This window comes from Castanea sativa, chromosome 1 (assembly GCF_040712315.1).
Source record: "Castanea sativa cultivar Marrone di Chiusa Pesio chromosome 1, ASM4071231v1".
NCBI lineage: Eukaryota > Viridiplantae > Streptophyta > Magnoliopsida > Fagales > Fagaceae > Castanea > Castanea sativa.
This window is the reverse complement of record NC_134013.1, coordinates 91,862,241-91,881,973: the sequence shown is the minus strand read 5'-3', so window position 1 is coordinate 91,881,973 and position 19,733 is coordinate 91,862,241. Positions and strand designations below refer to the sequence as shown.

At 35.7% G+C, this 19,733-nt stretch overlaps 4 protein-coding genes across 4 annotated transcripts; 1 reads left to right on the top strand and 3 right to left on the bottom strand.

Moving 5' to 3' along the window:
* The first annotated feature begins 256 nt into the window (after positions 1-256).
* LOC142628526 (uncharacterized) lies at positions 257-5,542 on the top strand. The gene is made up of 5 exons (XM_075802608.1): positions 257-540; positions 1,761-2,030; positions 3,943-4,179; positions 4,640-4,857; positions 5,038-5,542. Exons 2-5 carry the CDS (start codon positions 1,782-1,784, stop codon positions 5,264-5,266), a joined length of 933 nt encoding a protein of 310 aa, XP_075658723.1. The 5' UTR covers positions 257-540; positions 1,761-1,781; the 3' UTR covers positions 5,267-5,542.
* Positions 5,543-6,664: 1,122 nt separating this feature from the next.
* On the bottom strand, positions 6,665-8,446 carry LOC142637330 (MLO-like protein 13). Its single transcript, XM_075811607.1, has 8 exons — positions 8,402-8,446; positions 7,794-7,882; positions 7,656-7,705; positions 7,511-7,574; positions 7,165-7,440; positions 7,017-7,079; positions 6,861-6,921; positions 6,665-6,736 (listed from the first exon to the last, which is right to left on the bottom strand). Exons 1-8 carry the CDS (start codon positions 8,444-8,446, stop codon positions 6,665-6,667), a joined length of 720 nt encoding a protein of 239 aa, XP_075667722.1.
* A 1,203-nt stretch (positions 8,447-9,649) lies between these two features.
* Positions 9,650-14,523, bottom strand: LOC142621558 (MLO-like protein 13). Its single transcript, XM_075794846.1, has 13 exons — positions 14,390-14,523; positions 13,587-13,644; positions 13,202-13,413; positions 12,622-12,738; positions 12,318-12,458; positions 11,304-11,378; positions 11,131-11,219; positions 10,993-11,042; positions 10,871-10,911; positions 10,541-10,777; positions 10,389-10,456; positions 10,233-10,293; positions 9,650-10,120 (listed from the first exon to the last, which is right to left on the bottom strand). The coding sequence occupies exons 1-13, from the start codon at positions 14,507-14,509 to the stop codon at positions 9,881-9,883; spliced, it is 1,509 nt and encodes a 502-aa protein (XP_075650961.1). The 5' UTR covers positions 14,510-14,523; the 3' UTR covers positions 9,650-9,880.
* An 852-nt stretch (positions 14,524-15,375) lies between these two features.
* Positions 15,376-19,733, bottom strand: LOC142620865 (endoglucanase 25-like). Its single transcript, XM_075794168.1, has 6 exons — positions 19,044-19,733; positions 18,251-18,561; positions 17,425-17,886; positions 16,575-16,710; positions 16,269-16,441; positions 15,376-16,144 (listed from the first exon to the last, which is right to left on the bottom strand). Exons 1-6 carry the CDS (start codon positions 19,420-19,422, stop codon positions 15,743-15,745), a joined length of 1,863 nt encoding a protein of 620 aa, XP_075650283.1. The 5' UTR covers positions 19,423-19,733; the 3' UTR covers positions 15,376-15,742.

Genomic DNA, 19,733 nt, shown 5'->3' with positions numbered 1-19,733 from the left:
AGCACCTAAAATATTATACTTAAATTTTATTCAAAATAATAATAAAAAAAAAATGTGAGTTTTAGTTAAGTAAAAGTAAGGGTAAGGGTAAGGGTGAAGTTTTTTATTTATGAAATAATAATAAAAAATTGGAGTTCCAAACCAATTCCGCGTATTCGAGAAACTAATAAAATTCAAATGATATTTAAAAATAAATAAATAATAAATGTTAATGTTATTAAAAACTAAATAAAAATAAAAAAGAGGAAAAAGCAAAAAAGTCAGGTTGGGTGGGCGTGGGGGCACGCGGAGAATGAAACGGGCAGGGAGGAACAAAAGAGAAACAGAAAAAAAGGAAAGGAAAGGAAAGAAAAGAAATTGGTTATCGGTTGGTTTGGTTTTGGTTGTTGAAATTTGATTCAAAGTTCTGTTTGCAAATTGCAAGGCAACACAACCACCTGTTCTACTTCTACACCCCTAATACTCAATTTGGTGGCGGAACCCCAGCGGCAGACCTCCTCCACCAACTCCTCTTTCTCCGTTGGAAATCCTATTTCCAAGGTAAAATTATTATTTTTTAAATTTCGGGTCAGCTAGTATTTGTTGATCTTGTTTCTATTCTTAGCAGCAAGCAACAAAACACATAACACTAATCTATAAATAAATACTAGGAGTTGTAGTTGTAGACGACGTTGGAGTTCATTCATTCCTTCCTCCTTCAATAAGACAACCAACCCATTATTACTTACTTACTTATTATCATTTGGAACACAATACAACACAACTTTGGCCGTTCGGAGGATTAGGATTTTAGGACCAAATTCATTACTTTTTTGCATTTCAATCACCACCACTATACATACTGCAGCTTTCTCTTTCTAATGCAATAATTTTAGATCTTTCGTTCAAAATATGTTTTTATGATTTTTTTTTTTTTCCCTCTCTTTTCCCCCTTCAATTATCAAAATGCTTACAAATTACCCTAAATGACCCACCCACAACCCTCTTTTCCCCTTCAATTCTCTCTTCTTTTCCAATGAAAATTCATTGTATATTCATAAATTTTCATCATCACCATGCCCTTCTTACACTTCCAAACCTAACCTGCATCTATTTCCTTTGTTTGTTGTTCCAAGGAAAGTGTTTTGATTTTAATTAATCATACAAGTATAACACTCCCTTTTAAGCAAATACTACTTACTATCTTACCTGTGGCTGTCACTCAGACTGCTTTATTTTTAGTCATACAGCGCTACTTGATCTTATCTTCTCTATGGATTTAATTAAACCTTCAATTACTACTATCTTACCTTTGACCTTTTCATCAGCACTACATCTACATGTTGAATATAGATAATAAGCTTACTCTTGTCTCTGTGTTTTTTCATTTACTTTACTGGTAATTAGATTGTGACCGATTGGGAAATCGATTACTTTCCTACCAGATCCTTCACATATTTTATGTATTCACACTTTGCCACCATCTATCACATAAACAGTGATATGAAAAGTATAGTTTAAAGTTGGAAACAAAGACTTGTCTGTTTAAAAATGATCTAACATTGCATGTGATGTGAAATGGTGTTACATACATATAGTTTTCAACAAGATGATGTTTGAGTATTCCGCTTCCCACATTCCCTGACATGAATCATTCAGGATTCTTAACCCTTTGTGAAACTTTTGTGCTTTTTTCATGAATAATTTGCAAGTACTTTCACTTGTTTATTATGAGTTATGCTTTCCCCCAATTTATTTATTTTTTTTTTTAAATTTCTTAGCCTTCTGAGTTCTTGATAAAGATGACAAGCTCGTCTGTTGAGGTAGCAAAACATGCAAACTCTGGGCATCATGTGAGAGAGAACAGTGAATATGCAAGACTGGTCATATCAAATGAACTGCATTCAGTGGAAACTGATCTCCTACAACCTCAAGCTGAAGCTAGGACTAAATCTTTCATGTGGTGGATCAAAGCCTTTTTATGGTGCATGGTAGTGATAATATTTCTTTTCATTTCCTTGAAATGGGGAGTTCCATTTATTTTCCAGAAGGTACTTCTTATTCTCTTTTTTTTTTTTTAATTTAGATTTGTTTGTACTGCAACTGCTTTAATCTATATTTTTTTAATGCTATTTTTTGGGTGAGAGCGTCCACAGGGGTCAAAAGGGGGGGGGGGGGGGGGAAGTTGATACTGATAATACATACCTGTGCTGACGCTACAATTCAGCAAATATCTCTTGAGGCATTTTATGATAAAAGTGATAGTTTAATTTGGATTTTCTTCGAAGAATTTTGACAACTGCACAGTATTCTGATAATCTCAGTGCTCTAATGTTGTTAACAACTGGCAATAATATGTATGACTAAGACAGCATAATGTACCATGTTAAATTCAATGCAGTGAAGAATCTCAATGGAAATGACCTAATGTTTGATCTCATCACTTTGTGCCCTTGGTCATCACTCATCACCATTTTTTTTAAATTAAAAAAATAAAAATTTTAATTAAAACTCAAAAATCAAATTTATCTGTAAATATAGTTTTTAAAATTTGCAACAGAATTTATTTTTTTTTTAAATAAATAGAAAAGTGCAAAATATAGCATTATCATAGTACACTAGGTGTATACCAAAGCATGGCAACAAAAACAAAAGGGACTAAAGAAAGAAGAGGTCAAGATCTAAAAAAACAAGTTATCTACAAAGTCCAAAAAGCTAATTGTGAAAAATTGAAGGAATTGGAAGTCCTCTCTTATAATGTCTTGAGAATAGATAACTCTTTTCTTTTGGAACTATGTATTCCACTCTTTCAAAGTATACCACACAAGACATGACAGAGCCATCATCCAAATTCTCCATTATTGAGCTTGCCCAAATTCCCTTTTCAAGAAGCCAACATATCAATTACTGAATTGGACATGACCCAAGTGACACCAAACTAACATGATAGGAAGTTCCACAACTCCTTAGCAATAGGACAATGAAGAAGAAGATGAATTAAGGACTCCCCATTGAATTTATACATGTAGCACCAATCTGCAGCTATTGTCTCCCTTTTTTTTCAAATTATACATTGCCAATATTTTCCCTAGTATTACTTATCAAGGGCAGTGTCTATTACACATTTCTTGTTACACACAGTGTACACACATTTTAGTTTTTGAACTAAAATTGTGACTTCAAATGACTATTTCAGTTCAAAAAATAAATTATGCATGCAGCAAGGTGTGTGAACTAATAATTACCCTACTTATCAATGCACGCACAAACTTTTTTATTTTGATAGGTAATAAGACTTTTATTGAATGAAATGAACATCGTGCTCACGATGGTCACACACACACACAGATGCGTATGTATGTATATATTTTACCTAGTTCTGCAGTCCATGTAAAGAAAGCGACTCTAGGTAGAACTCTAACTTACCAAATGCTCCTCCAAGAAAAAGGGGTAGCTCCCTCACCCCTATCCTTTGAACTCTATAATAACTTTAAACTTGAAATCCCTGCTTCGGTGCTGGTAGCCACACCAATCTATTAGTGCCATCCTAGTCAATCTTAGCTACATATAATTTATCTTAAAATTGCTATATTCTGTAAATAGACTTGCAGAAAGGAGCAATGCAGAGGGATAAATTTAAAATGGGCATTTAAAGGATCTCTACTCTTGCATAAGTTTTGAGCAGTTGAGCTGATATTTTAGCATTGAGACATCACCATAATCTGCAAATTTACTACATACTGATTTAGCTTACATGAAAATTTTCAGATGCCCTGTTTCTAGTTTTAACCTTGCCATGTAGGCAAGTATCTTTTGTTGATCATGCTCTGTTCTATATAACTTAACAAGAGGGGATATATTTAAAAAATAACAAAACTTTACCCCTTGTGAAGTTCTTTTGCTATGTGGAGACTCTACATTTTGCTTAATTTTTATCCTAAAGATTTATCATTTTCATTGTAGGTTCTCATCCCTCTCATGCAGTGGGAAGCCACTGCCTTTGGCCGTCCCGTTCTTGCCCTCGTGCTTGTTGCTTCTCTGGCTTTCTTCCCTGTGTTCTTAATCCCTTCTGGCCCTTCAATGTGGTTATCTGGAATGATTTTTGGATATGGCCTTGGATTCGTTATAATCATGGTTGGAACAACCATTGGGATGATCCTTCCCTATTTGATTGGACTATTATTCCGTGATCGCATTCATGTAAGTTTCTTACTTGGCTTTAGCTTATGATGATTTAATGAAGTGTGCAATTGTTTTTAGGCAAAAATGCATTTTACACCCTCTAAGTTTGGGGTTGTTTCTAAATTGGTCCCTCAAATTTCAAAAACTGCAATTATTCCCTATAACAATGATGTCAATGTGCCCCTTATGATTCGTCACATTTTTGCCATTGACTTGCTTAAAAAATGGCTTTTTTTTTTCTTTTTTTTTTTTTCTGTCCAAAATGACATTGCTTTTGGGTGGGATAATGGCAAAATTCTAGCAGATGTTGATGGAAGGGCACATGAACATTGTTGTAATACTTGAGTGTAAATTGTGAGTTTTCATAATCAAATTATTGATCTAGAAGAGATCCCAAACAAAGAGGGTTTAATAGAAAAATTGCATTTTAGCCTTATTTTATTTATTTTTCCATCATATTTTCTTCTTACTTGTGCAGCAATGGTTAAAGAGATGGCCCAATAAAGCTGAAATGATTAGACTAGCTGGAGAAGGAAGCTGGTTCCATCAATTCAAAGTGGTAGCTCTCTTTAGGGTTTCACCTTTTCCCTACACAATTTTCAACTATGCCATTGTGGTAACAAGTATGAGGTTTTGGCCCTACTTATGTGGATCAGTTGCCGGAATGGTCCCTGAAGCTTTCCTTTATATCTACAGGTTTGTGCTCTATATTCCTAATATGATTATTTTGCTGTGATCATTTCTCTAAGAAAATAAAATATGAAAACAGAATAGATTTTCCTCTTCCCGTCATTCATTTGATGGATGAAGCTGTAATAAAAAAGAAGACTGTCTTTTGATTGGTAATTAAATTATGTTGGCTGTACTTATGTGCAGTGGTCGGTTAATAAGGACAATTGCAGATGCAAATTATGGAAGCCTGCACCTGACTACAGTGGAAATCATATACAACATTATCTCCTTCATTATTGCTGTCATTACCACAATTGCATTCACTGTGTACGCAAAAAGAGCTTTAGATGATATTAAAAAGGCTGAGACTAGTGGGGTAGATGCCTCTCCCTCTGACCGTGGCAATCTCGAGATGGGGAAGCGACCTAAGTAGCTTTATTTCTCATCCGTTTCTTTATAGCCTGGATTCTTTACTAATAGAATAGTACTGTAAATATTGGGATTTACTAAGAGGGCAGGTTCAGATTTTCTTGATCCTTGTAACTCTATTTTTTTGGGACCACAGGGTTTATCTTTGTAAGCACAAAAACTGTACACGCAACAACAACAATAACAACCAAGCCTTGGTCCCAAAATAGGAGGGGAAAAAATGATTGGTTATGTCATTTAAGAAATGCTAGAGACTTCTAGCTTGTCAGTTTCTTATGCATGTTCTTAGTTACCATCTGTGAATATGAGAATTCACTTCTGCTTGTTCAGGTAGTTTGACAGTAATTACATCACACTGTCCTAGACCTTAAGCTCTATGATGTTTTGTTTCATATGGATTTTTAATTTTGCATTATGTTAAGCACAAACAAATACACAAATGGTGTAGCTTTGATGCTTTATATAACAAAAATATGACCCCTTTTAACTTTTTAGGCTAAAAATGTATCTTTTCTGCTTGTGCCTATAACTGATCACAGCTTTCAACTAGGATCCATTTCAGGGTTTACTTTATCGGGTAGATGGTTTTGCAGCTTAACCGATTCTGTGTATGGTATTAATGAAACATGTTAAACAGTGTATTGTATGAATGTCGGGTTAGAGAATCAGCTGAAACAGTACTGAGTGTTTGAACTCTGGACCATTTATTTCACTTGCTATTGTATACTTGCATTGCTAGTCAGTTTGTGTTAGCAACAGGAACTTATAAAACCATATAGAACGTTATAGATGTTTCATTTTTATTTTTGTTTGTTTGATGCTGATTTTCCTGCATTATTTGCTGTAGTTTTATTTTTACTAGCATTTGTGATACCCCAAATTGTGCAAATTTGACTAAATTTGATTTTTTGAGTATGTGTTGTGCGGACTTGTGTTGGACCGAATTGAATAATTAAGAAATAGACAATGAGACAAAGCCAAGAGGGGAATCTCACTTCGGATGTTTAATAAGTGAATCTTAGGTTATAAGTAATTACGATGAGTTCCAATTGCCACTTGATTGGTCATTTTGGGTATTAAGTGTGGCTAGCACTTTCCTTGAATCATGGTAAATGATATCAGAGCAAACTTAATTTCTTTTATTGTTGAAAAGCTACATCCTTTTTCATGGAAGAGAAGAAACAATCTAATGTCCTTGATATCTTTGAAGAAAGTTAAAATGATGTAAAAAGCAGTTGTGCTAACGAAGGAAGCTCTGTTATTGATGTGCTAGTTTCTTAAATCACATTGCTTGTTCTGAAATTTGACCATTTTGGGGTGATTCTTTAGCCATTTTTTGCATTTGTATTTTACCTTCCACAATTTGGTTGACTTTGCACCTCTCTTTTGCCCAATGACTCTTCTATGCCCAATGTGCTAATAATGTTGATGCCACATGCTCTTCAAACGTGCTCCTTTTGAATGTGCTACCCATCTTCAAGCAGGCAGCAAATATTTAAAAAGTACATAGAGAAATGAGTGATAAATTCAGGTGTTAGCTGAAGCTTAAATATGATTCCAACGAAGAAGCATGTCTGTGATTCTGTATATTATCTAACCTGGGTCACAAGAGCATACAAAGGCCTGGTGCAATAACTGCATAGCACTTGAACAATCACACTGCATAAGGAAAATATTAATTGAGCACGTGAATGATGGGAGGCACACAGGCTAGCTAAGATAATATGTTCCATATTCTCTCCCCTAAGTATTACCCCATAACAAGTCTTGCGATAATGAATCGTGATTTCTCCATGATGCATGAATTGAATCCATATGTGCACGGCATAGTAGTATATTTGATTACGTAAGAATGCGGTTGCATATATGCTTTTGAAAATATATTATGTACCATTTAGCTAACTCACCAAGATCCAGAAGAAGAATGCAATCTCAAATGAATTCTGAAACAAAATGAAGTGAATTAAGTTGAGAACAAGTGCAGGCCTACTAAACCAAAAGTGTTTATCTGAAGGCTTCACTCTAGCTCCTTCATGGTCTTTTGCGTTCTTCTCCACAACATTATGCACTTCATGATTGTCTATGGTCATCTCTGTTACCTGTTCCAGTTGTGCTTGTGCTTCATAAGCCAAACGGGTGATTATGTGTTCTAACTTAGCACCCACAAAAAAGTAGCAGCTATCACTCCAACCAACTCAAGAATAAGTCCAACAGTGTCATTCCATAAACAAAGACAATTAATTTTCACTTGGAATCAACAGAGCCACTTACAATCACTGGCAAAAAGGGCAACCAAAAATACGAGTGCCACACTGCATGTTCATTTCAGACTCAAGTAAGATATGAAATTCCAATTATGAAATGAGCTGAATTAATCAAGATTTGGAAATTACCTGCCACATTCAGTAGCAAGAAAACCACAACAAACAGCCATAGGTACCAACTACAGTTGACAACGTTTATCTAAAAAGTCAAATTGAATCTTGGAAAATAATTCAATAATTAAATTTAAACCTCTCTTTGAGTTTTACCTTATGCAAACAACTTTTTTGAAATCAACTTCAAGTGTCCGCACCATGTATTTGTGAAAATTAAATTTTGGATTTTGTGGGCAGTGCTCCTGCAAGGAGAAAACAAGGGTAAATGGCATATGAAACAAAATAGATGCGCATAATTTGGTACATAGAAATGATACAAACCTAACCTTGATGAATCCTAGTCACAATGCAGTGTAGTCTGACTTGATAACAGAACCACGAAACTATTTAAAGAATGATATCTACCAATAAATAAAAAAAACTGAGTGTCACCACATTGGATATAAGCCTTCATACCGGGAAAACATATAGGAAAATATTTTTTCAACCATTTTATAAACACACATAATTGCATGCAAGGTCATAGAGCAGTACTTATGTGTATTGTTTTCAAACAGAAACAATACACTGCTATGTGCAATATGATGGATTTATTATGAATAATTAAATAATTGGAATTTCCCTTGTTTCATTATGTGTAGTTGAGCCCTATTGTTTACAAAGACATGCACAAAATCTAGTTGAGTTGTTCTTCATTATGCACAACACTGTCCTTTTTTCTTTCTTTTTTTTAATGTCTTTTTAGGCATTTTTTTCCATACATGTAGAGAAAATTTATCTGTAATACTCTTTACAACATTGCTCATTGTGTATGCATCAGCTTGTTGGTCGTTGCCTACCTTTGTGTGCATTTGAAAGGTACCTTTGTGTTTAATTACGTAATTATTGCTGTCATTACCACAATTGCATTCACTGTGTACGCAAAAAGAGCTTTAGATGATATTAAAAAGGCTGAGACTAGTGGGGTAGATGCCTCTCCCTCTGACCATAGCAATCTCGAGATGGGGAAGCTCCCTCTTGAAAGACCTAAGTAGCTTTATTCCTCATCCGTTTCTTTATAGCCTGGATTCTTTACAAATAGAATAGTTCTGTAAATATTGGGATTTACTAAGAGGGCAGGTTCAGATTTTCTTGATCCTTGTGACTCTATTTTTTTGGGACCACAGGGTTTATCTTTGTAAGCACAAAAACTGTATACACAACAACAATAATAACAACCAAGCCTTGGTCCTAAAATAGCAGGGAAAAAAAATGATTTGGTTATGTCATATAAGAAATGCTGGAGACTTCTAGCTTGTCAGTTTCTTATGCATGTTCTTAGTTACCATCTGTGAATATGAGAATTAACTTCTGCTTGTTCAGGTAGTTTGACGGTAATAACATCACACTGTCCTAGACCTTAAGCTCTATGATGTTTTGTTTCATATGGATTTTTAATTTTGCATTATGTTGTGCACAAACAAATACACAAATGGTGCAGCTTTAATGCTCTATATAACTAAAATATGACCCCTTTCAACTTTTTAGGCTAAAAATGTATATGTTCTGCTTGTGCCTATAGCTGATCACAGCTTTCAACTAGGATCCATTTCAGGGTTTACTTTACCGGGTAGATGGTTTTGCAGCTTAACCGATTCTGTGTATGGTATTGATGATACATGTTAAACAGTATATTGTATGAATGTTGGGTTAGAGAGTCAGCTGAAACGGTACTGAGTGTTTGAACTCTGGACCATTTATTTCACTTGCTGTTGTATACTTGTATTTCTAGTCAGTTCGTGTTAGCAACAGGAACTTATAAAACCATATAGAACGTTATAGATGTTTCATTTTCATTTTTATTTTTATTTGTTTGATGCTAATTTTCCTGCATTATTTGCTGTAGTTTTATTTTTACTAGCATTTGTGATACCCCAAATTGATTAAATTTGGTTTTTTGAGTGTGTTGTGTGGGCTTGTGTTGGACCGAATTGAATAATTAAGAAATAGACAATGAGACAAAGCCAAGAGGGGAATCTCACTTCAGATGTTTAATAAGTGAATCTTAGGTTATAAGTAATTACAATGAGTTCCAATTGCCACTTGATTGGTCATTTTGGGTATTAAGTGTGGCTAGCACTTTCCTTGGGTCATGGTAAATGATATCAAAGCAAACTTAATTTCTTTTATTGTTGAAAAGCTACATCCTTTTTCATGGAAGAGAAGAAACAATCTAATGTTCTTGATATCTTTGAAGAAAGTTAAAATGACGTAAAAGGCAGTTGTGCTAACGAAGGAAGCTCTGTTATTGATGTGCTAGTTTCCTCAATCACAACAATAGCTTGCTCTGAAATTTGACCATTTTGGGGTGATTCTTTAGCCATTTTTTGCATTTGTATTTGACTTTCTACAGTTTGGTCGCTGTGCATCCCTTTTGCCCAATGTTTAAATAATGATTCCACATGCTCTTCAAACATGCCACTTTTGAATGCGCTACCCATCTTCAAGCAGTCAGCAAATATTTAAAAAGTACATAGAGAAATGAGTGATAAGTTCAGGTGTTAGCTGAAGCTTAAATATGATTCCAACAAAGAAGCATATCTGTGATCTAACCTGGGTCACAAGAGCATACAAAGGCATGGTGCAATAACTGCATAGCACTTGAACAATCACACTGCATAAGGAAAATATTAATTGAGCATGTGAATGATGGGAGGCACACAGGCTCGCTAAGATAATATGTTCCATATTCTCTCCCCTAAGTATTACCCCATAACAAGTCTTGTGATAATGAATCCTGGTTTCTCCATGATGCATGAATTGAATCCATATGTGCACTGCATAGTAGTATATTTGATTACGTAAGAATGTGGTTGCATATATGCTTTTGAAATTGATTATGTACCATTTAGCTAACTCACCAAGATCCAGAAGAAGAATGCAATCTCAAATGAATTCTGAAACAAAATAAAGTGAATTAAGTCGAGAACAAGAGCAGGCCTACTAAACCAAAAGTGTTTATCTGAAGGCTTCACTCTAGCTCCTTCACGGTCTTTTGTGTTCTTCTCCACAACGGGTGACTGTTCCTGTTGTGCTTGTGCTTCATGAGCCAAACGGGTGATTATGTGTTCTAACTTAGCACCCACAAAAAGTAGCAGCTGTCACTCCAACCAACTAAAGAATAAGTCCAACAATGTCATTCCATAAACAAAGACAATTAATTTTCACTTGGAATCAACAAAGCCACTTACAATCACTGGCAAAAAGGACAACCAAAAATACGAGTGCCACCCTGCATGTTCATTTCAGACGCAAGTAAGATATGAAATTCCAATTATGAAATGAGGTGAATCAATCAAGATTTGGAAATTACCTGCCACATTCAGTAGCAAAAAAACCACAACAAACAGCCATAGGTACCAGCTACAGTTGACAACGTTTATCTAAAAAGTCAAATTGAATCTTGGAAAATAATTCAATAATTAAATTTAAATCTCTCTTTGAGTTTTACCTTATGCCAACAACTTTTTTGAAATCAACTTCAAGTGTCCGCACCATGTATTTGTGAAAATCAAATAGTGGATTTTGTGGGCAGTGCTCCTACAAGGAGAAAACAAGGGCAAATGGCGTATGAAACAAAATAGATGTGCATAATCTGGTACATAGAAATGATGCAAACCTAACCTTGATGAATCCTAGTCGCAGTGCAGTGTAGTCTGACTTGGTAACAGAACCGCGAAACTGTTTGAAGAATGATATCTACCAATAAATAAAAAAATCTGGGCATCACCACATTGGATATAAGCCTTCATACCAGGAAAACATGTAGGAAAAAAAATGTTTTCAACCATTTTATAAACACACATAATTGCATGCAAAGTCATAGAGCAGTACTTTAAACTCAAACAAAAACAATACACTGCTATGTGCAATATGATGGATTTATTATGAATAATTAAATAATTGGAATTGCCCTTGTTTCATTATGTGTAGTTGAGCCCTATTATTTACAAAGACATGCACAAAATCTAGTTGAGTTGGTCTTCATTATGCACAAAATTGTCCTTTTTTCTTTTTCTTTTTTTAATGTCTTTTTATGCATTTTTACCATACATGTAGAGAAAATTTATCTGTAATTCTCTTTACAACATTGTTCATTGTGTATGCATCAGCTTGTTGCTTGTTGTCTGCCTTCATGTGCATTTGAAAGGTACCTTTGTGTTTAATTATGTAATAGAAATGTAACTGTAATTCATGAAGAATAACAATCCATTATGTTTTGGCACCAGATATTTCTGTTTTGGTTTGTGACTGCATGAATCGTGAAGCTAGACTAGACCATCCATTGGCATCACATAAACCGTGAAGCTAACAGATGTGTAGATAGATTGACAAAGAGAGGAAGAGAGTAATCAAGCAACATGGAAGAATTACCCCTAAGGAATGCCCCATGGTCTGCTAATTTTGTACAAATGCTCCTATAAATATTAATAAAACTCCCTATTCTTTATAAATAAATAAAAATAAAAAACTATAACTTTTTGCATAAATGGAGATATTTATGACTAATTTAGGGATATTTTGAAGTGCATGAGATAAGCTTTGAGTTCATCCACTTAATGAAAGGAAAACAATTACAGTTACCTTAAGACTGATAATTTGAGAATTTAATTATTGCATAGATAGGTTCAAACTCACCATCCAACTTACAACTGCTGCCTTTCTCCAATATCCTTGTGCGCGATGTTTCAAGAACTCATTGTTCATGTTCATGTTCATGTTACCCCTTCCTGAAATTTCTTGCCTAATTGAATCCTCCCAGACCTTCCATTGGCGTATCTATATATGTAGAAGAAAAACTATATAAATTATGAAACACTTATTTATCCAATTTCCATCAACAAAAGCATAAAAGGTGTAAAAAACTTCTTAACTGAAAATCTAACCCAAAACATATATACATTTTCAATGGAATCAACAGTTAGAGGCATCAATATATTACCCTAACTCCTCCAAGGAACATTGTAGAGACACAGAAGATCACATGAACAACTGCCAATACAAAGATGAAAATGTGTAGTTGATGTAATGCTTCCAATGATAACAATGGAACTTTCCCCTGAGAGAGAGAGGGAGAGAGAGAACCAATTATGTAACAATAAATCAATTGAATATCATCTTCAGTAGATAGCATATACAAATGTTTGTTTGGGGTGGAAGATCCCATACCTTTTCCATCTATAAGTATCATTTTCCCTTTCTTTTATTAGTTAGCTACCTATCCAGGTATCTTTACTCTATTCTCTAATGACTAGGTGGAGTAATCCGAAATTTTCCCAGACCCCCATTGTATGGCTACACCTGTAATCATGTGTACTTTGCAGCGAAGGGGTACATATTCTTTATTTTTTATTATTATTATATGTCTGCATGTATGTATCACTTTTTCATTACTTGTTCATGGCCATTTATATATAGGGCAGCAATTTAATTACAATAAGTCTAAGAAGTGATAATAATAATAATAATAATAAAAGGCTAATGTATAAAAAATCAGTTAAAATTACAGGACTATGATATACCTCATGGCAGTGCCCTGAATTAGTCTCTTCAGACAAAAGCTGTCGCCGATTGTTAGTAGCTAGATTAGAGTAATGTTCAGAACCATTGGAGGAAACAGCGCCCCTCTTGCATGGAAGCATGGTAGATGAAAGATGAGTTGGTATGCATATGCGACTTATGAAACCTTGAAAGACCGTTAATAGAAGGGAAATGAACCCTAAGAGCATCAGTTCTACAACAACAACAAAATCAGTAGCGCATTGATTAGACTTTGCAAATAATGTAAAAATTTGGGCATGGTGAATTTGCAAGGCAAAATTAATCATAAAGTGAAAGATGACTAGGATTGCAAACTTGGCTTTAATTAATCTTAATAAAGTGAGAGAGAGGCAAAGAGGAGCAAACCTTCCTTTAATTTTGTTAACGCTTCATATAATTTATCTTGACCATTACGCTCCAGTAACTGAAACGCAAACCAATGCAACAAGCAGCAAAATACTTAAAAGACTCCCCACTATGCATCAAAAAATATTCATTATAAAATCATTCAATAAAATAAAGTTCGTTTCCATAATTAGAGCAAAAATGTTAAAAAGGGCCAGTGCAGTTGTGTTTTAAAAATAAATGTTCTTGAGAACCTGTTTTTTGGAACAAACACACAGCAATTTTTTCCTGTAAAGTTATCATAAAGACGTGCAGCGCATAATACCAAATAAAAAAAAATATTTTTTTTAAAAAAAAATCTCTCAATTTTGTCAAAAAGACCATCTCATCTTATGCTTATTTAGTTTAGAACTAGGAATAAAACTTATGTTTGATAAAAATCTCAATGAGGGCTGTCATTGTAAAGTCAAAACTGGATCAGTGAAGCAGTTAAATTTGTGACTTCAATAGTGAATCAAAAGCTAGCTTTGGAGAACAAGAAGAAGAAAGGAATACAGAAACAACTTTCTTGGGTCAGAATGCAACCAACAATTTTAGTAGAATTTGAGCAAGTTCAATCAAATTTGACATGAATAAAGCAAGTCAGACTAGAATTCCACAGCCTAGAAATGAGAGAGAAATTTGGCCAAGTATTTTCCAGCCAAAAGCCAAAGAAAGATCAATCCACGAATATAGAGAAGACCAGGAAATTAAAGAGGTACTACATTACTATATATGCATTATAATAATGATGTTACTAGGTTGTGACAGAAGAGTTTGAATACCTTTCCAAGTCGATGAAGGCCACGCTCAGCACATAAAGATATTAAAACAATGACGGAGCAGACAGTGGCAACTATCCATGTGGGTGTATACTCTAAGGAGCTGTTGAATTCCGCTTCCATATCTTGGTAATGCAGTTGACAATGTGATATGGCGGTGAAGTTTGTATATATAAGACAGATCACAGATGGCTGTGGTGTGGGGGCAAAGAATAGAATATGTAATGGAGAAGACAGATTATGACAAAATCAGATTATTTAATGGTGAGCATTTTTAAGTAACGCACAGAATCTACCATGCTTGGGAAAGAGGACAAGTAGCAATGAGGTTCTTGCCTTAAATTCTTAACTTCCATCCCTCCTACTAAAAGCGAAGAGTCAGCTGAACAACGTAGAATAACAATTTTCCTGAAAAGAATTACTTGAGATGTTCATCTAACAGCACTGACGAATCTATCCTGTTATTGTCAGCCAGCATGTGGCAAAGCTAAGAACTTTGTAGTACTGTTGACCTAGAGCTCAACAACAATCCAATCCCAGTTTTGGGAAATATGCACATCCCTTGCCAGTGAAAACACAGGCAAACTAGGCCGTTGTCAAACTTTCTCCACAAAAAATTAAATAAATAATATAAAAAAAAAAAAATCACCAAAAGAAAATCTATAAGCTAGAATGTTGGGAAAATGACTATGGCCGTTGTCAAACTTTTAACCTTGTCTCCCCCCAATTTAATCGGAGCATTGTTGAAGCAAAGCTTGGCGGTTAACAAAGTACCAAGGTTTGAAACTGTAGTAATGCGAGCAAGTCCCATTGAATCAATCCATACAGTTACAGTATACAGAGAAATGAGTTCACCACCTTCAGAATGGCTTTTCAGTTGCTAAATCCGCATGCACCGTGCAACAACACAACATAGAAAGAATACTACATGGAAAATTTCAAAAATAAATCCAAAAAAACAATAAAAAGAGAAGAAAGCTACAAGGTAATTGTGGGACTTCCAAGTGAAAATTTATTTGTCAACAAATCTCAAACTGTCAACTTCTTGTGTTTAAAGAATACATGATGGTTTCATACATATATACTACATATATCACAACCCAAAACAAAGACATTCCCAAACATCAGTGATCAATTCTTAATGCCAGTCTTTAGTTCCCCATCCAGGCCCCAGTCCATTTTTAGGTAGTCTGTCCTTTGCTTTCTTTCTTATGCGCATCTCCTTCCTCATCTTTGCATTTACTTTTTACCTTGAAGGTGACACAAATTCCAAAAAAACTATTACTTCCACCAAAATCATCTATTCATAAGTCATACAGCATACTTCACAAAAAAGATGAGCACCAACACAGCCTCTCATGGTTTCCAAGGTGCTGGAGGTGGTGGTGGAGTTGGAAACATAGGAGGAACCGAAGAGAAAATGGTGTTCTTATCAATCCCAGTAGTCCTGTCACCTGACAAAGCCACAAGTGCAGCAACTAAACCAGCATTACCAGCAAGGGTTGGTTCTGTGTAATTGTAGTTTGTACGCACATCATGGAAACCGTCATGCTTGTCAGGGCCAGCAGCCATAGCTCCAACAAGTGTATTTGGGTTTGGCTTTGAAGTGTCCCTCCATTTCCATCCTCCTTTACAGTTATACTTGATCTTATTCTTAGGAATAGATGCACCTCTATGGTGGACGTGTTTTGGATAATGATTACCGAAACCCGCAATGTAGCTCATCTTCCGAGGATTTTTGCCGAGGATGTAATCAATCTGCCAGAACATCACAGTAAAAGATGGAGTTATTTGCCATCATGTATCGGCAGTAATGTATTATCATGTGAGCAGACTCAAGTCCCCTAGACTGCCGTGCTGAAGGGATTACAACATCACATACCTGTGTTTTGGCAAAATCACGCAAGACCTCAGTTGAATAGAAATTGGGTCCACAGTACCATCCAGGTGTATCTGCAGCCTCGAGATAATCACTGTACAGCGTAGCTAAAAAGGCTGCATTGACTACATACTGAAGAGGTTGAGGCCTTCCGTGGTTCAATTGAATCAGGCCTCCTGCAAGAGGTCACCCAAGTCAAGAGCAACATCCCCATACATACATTAAACTAGATATAGAACAAAATAAGGCCAATAGAGTCCACTACCCAAGTGTAAGATCAAGGAAGTATGAGCAGATTACGATGCATACCTTTGGTTCTATTGAAGCTAGTGAAAAATGGAAGGTATGAGCACATTACGATGCTAGTCTGATTGTGGAATGTTCTTAAAATTTCCTCATATGGATAGCCAGGGCTTAAGAACAACCGCAAACGGCTTAGAAGCACCTAACACAAGATAACAAGCTTAGGTCAGAAATGATCCACATACGGCAAGCAAAATCAAAAGTAACAAAGGTTGTAAAGTTCTTAATCCAATGTGCTTATACATCACTGAGCATCCACAACCAGTGCAACAATATCATTGCAATTTCAAAATAAAAAACTAGTCAAGCTGGTTTTCAACACATGCAAATAAAATTATCGTAATCAGAAACATTATCAGCATAACATCATGTAGAAGTACCTCTTCAGAGAAATTTGAGATAATGAAGAATTAAAATTCATCTTTAAAAAAAATATATATATATATATATATATATATTTTAAAATCCAGTTTCTGTGTACTGAAAGGTCTGCAGTTAGGGAAAACAACAATGTGGCCTTTGTTCACATACAAAACCAAACATGTATGGATTAGTATCTTTGATAAAAGTACAGTTATAAGCTGTAGAAACAAACAAGAAATTAATAAACAAATATGTATTCGCATAAACATATACATTACGCAAGAAACATGGTTAAAGTACATATATGGGATATACAACCAGAAAAGCTTTATAGCACTAAAAACATGGGGCCAATACTCAAGAACTAAGTACTAGGACTTAATAATAGCTTAATTAACATAAACACTTAAACAGTACCATTTGAAGATAGTAAAACGAAACCAATTATGGATATTCCCTCTGACATCCAAACACATCTATAATTAAAAATTACCTGAGCCCCTGCAAGCTTGTTGTCCCAGCTAAGCACACCATAATCAGGGCCTCCCCAAAAAGCTCCGGCATGTCTGGCAATACCAGGTGTAGTGGCAAGCTGAAGATAGGAAGAATTCCCAGTTGCATAGTACAACCAAGCTCCACCCCATACAAACTCATCCCAGTAACTCGTGGAATTATAGAATGTAGCAGCTTCAGAACCACCAGCACTGTATCTGCCCCTCTGCTCTCTTGAAAACTTAAAGAGTGTTCTGGCTCCATGGACAAGTTTCTGAGAGTAGGCCTTGTTTTCCTTGAAAACAATAGATGCAGCAGCGAGAGCAGCAGCCATTTCTGCACCAAGATCTGAGCAACTGGAACATGTCGTTACAGGTCGTTTGTAATCAATGTCCTCAGGACGCATCCAGCAATAATGATCATTAGGAGTTGTACTCCCTCCAGAAGTATCCCCTGACCCGACCTATCAAAAAAGAGGACAAATTATTACATTTAATTGCATACTTCACAAGAGATCCAAAGACAAACTTTAACGATAGTTTGATAACTTATCACATGGCTTAATCATGGCACCTGGCAAAAAAAAAAAAACATCTAGAGAGTAATATACAAGTTCCTAAATGCTTTGAAAACGTACAGTACAGTCAATAATGATGGGATCTAACCCATAATATCGAGAGAAAAAAAAAACACCCTGGTTCCTCCTAGATATACAGAAATGTAGAAGTAGCAGGTTCAGACAAAGCATAAGGCATAATAAGCAGTAATTATATAGCTAAATGCAATAAGCAAAGAATTAATAAGATATAGAGTAGTATGTTATATACCTGCGCAACAAGGGTATTAATGGTATCTGCAGTACTATTGAATGTCTTGAGAAAATAATCAGTTCCCCACTTGATAATTTCTTTAACATGGGTGAGCTCTCCAGCATCTTCATACTTTTGTCTGTATTCAATAACACTCCAGCTCAACATGGTGATGGCAAAGGATTGAGGGAAGTTGAACTTGATAGCATCTCCAGCGTCATAATAGCCACCCACTAGATCCTTGTAAAATGTTCCGGATTGGCCTTTGCCATCATCTAGACAGGAACTACCTCTCCATGATACATTATTATGCTTTGGGAGTTTCCCAGCTGCAAATATCAAGTTAAAACCCTTAAGAAATGAAGGATCTTTGCATTGGGATCACTAAAAATTCTGTAATAAAGGATTTGAGGTTTTTTTACTTTCGATTTTTTTACCATTGTTGCTACTTATTAAATCTTTAAGAAATATACATATATAACTGCTAACAGAACATATTTGGTATACAGATTTGATTGGGCTATGCAAAAGAAACAAAATTATTGCTTTGTGGGTGGGTGTTTTTAATTAATGGGGCATGTGAAGGAAAGACTTAACCAAAGTCTCTCTTTTTTTCTTTTTTCTTTTTTAATTAATGTATATAGAGATACAGTAAGTGAATAATTTGAATTAATAAATATAGTATGTATCTACGTCTGATGTGTGATGTGTGATGTAGTAATTGTATAGCGAAGGTTGATAATTAAAAAAGGGAAAGGGGTCAGAGACAGAGGAAGCAAAGAAAAGAAGAGTAGTAGAAGAAAGTGCTTACATTTTTGAGCATTGAAGAACATGAGAGCCTTATGAAGAGCAAGGGTATAGTTGTCAGGAGGAGGATGGGCGTGTCGGTGGCGTGGGACAGTCTTGACGATGAGGGTGATGAAACCGGCCAAGAAGGCGGAGACGACGAGGGTACCGACAGTCCAGACGAAGATCTTGCGGCTAACAATGATACAGCCGAGATCGACGTACTTCTTCTTCTTCTGCTCGCCGGGGCCAAGTAGCCAGCTCTGCTGGGTCTCGTCCAGAGGGCGAGAGAGAGCAGCCCTGTCGAAGTCCTGAAGGTTTCGGCTGCGGTCATCGTCGGTGGCAGAGTCAGCAGCGTTAATCTCAAGTGGACCACCCCATGGATCCCTTCCGTACATGCTCATATATCGAGATAGAGATCAAGATCTTATCTTCAATCACCTCCTCCACCCGAAGAGATGGGTAGATCTGAGACTGAGTGTAATTGGAGATAGAACTAGAAGGGAATGGGTGTAGTACACTTAGTACTAGAGAGAGAGAGAGAGAGAGAGAGAGAGAGAAGCAAAAAGTAAAGGAAAAGAAATAACAAGTATATGACTATATCATATGCTAAAATGCTGCTTTGGTTGGAAGTGGAACTGTTGGAGTCTCTAAGAAGGAAGGAACCCCAACACAAGACAACACGACAGTGTGTGTTTGTGGGAAAGTACTGCCT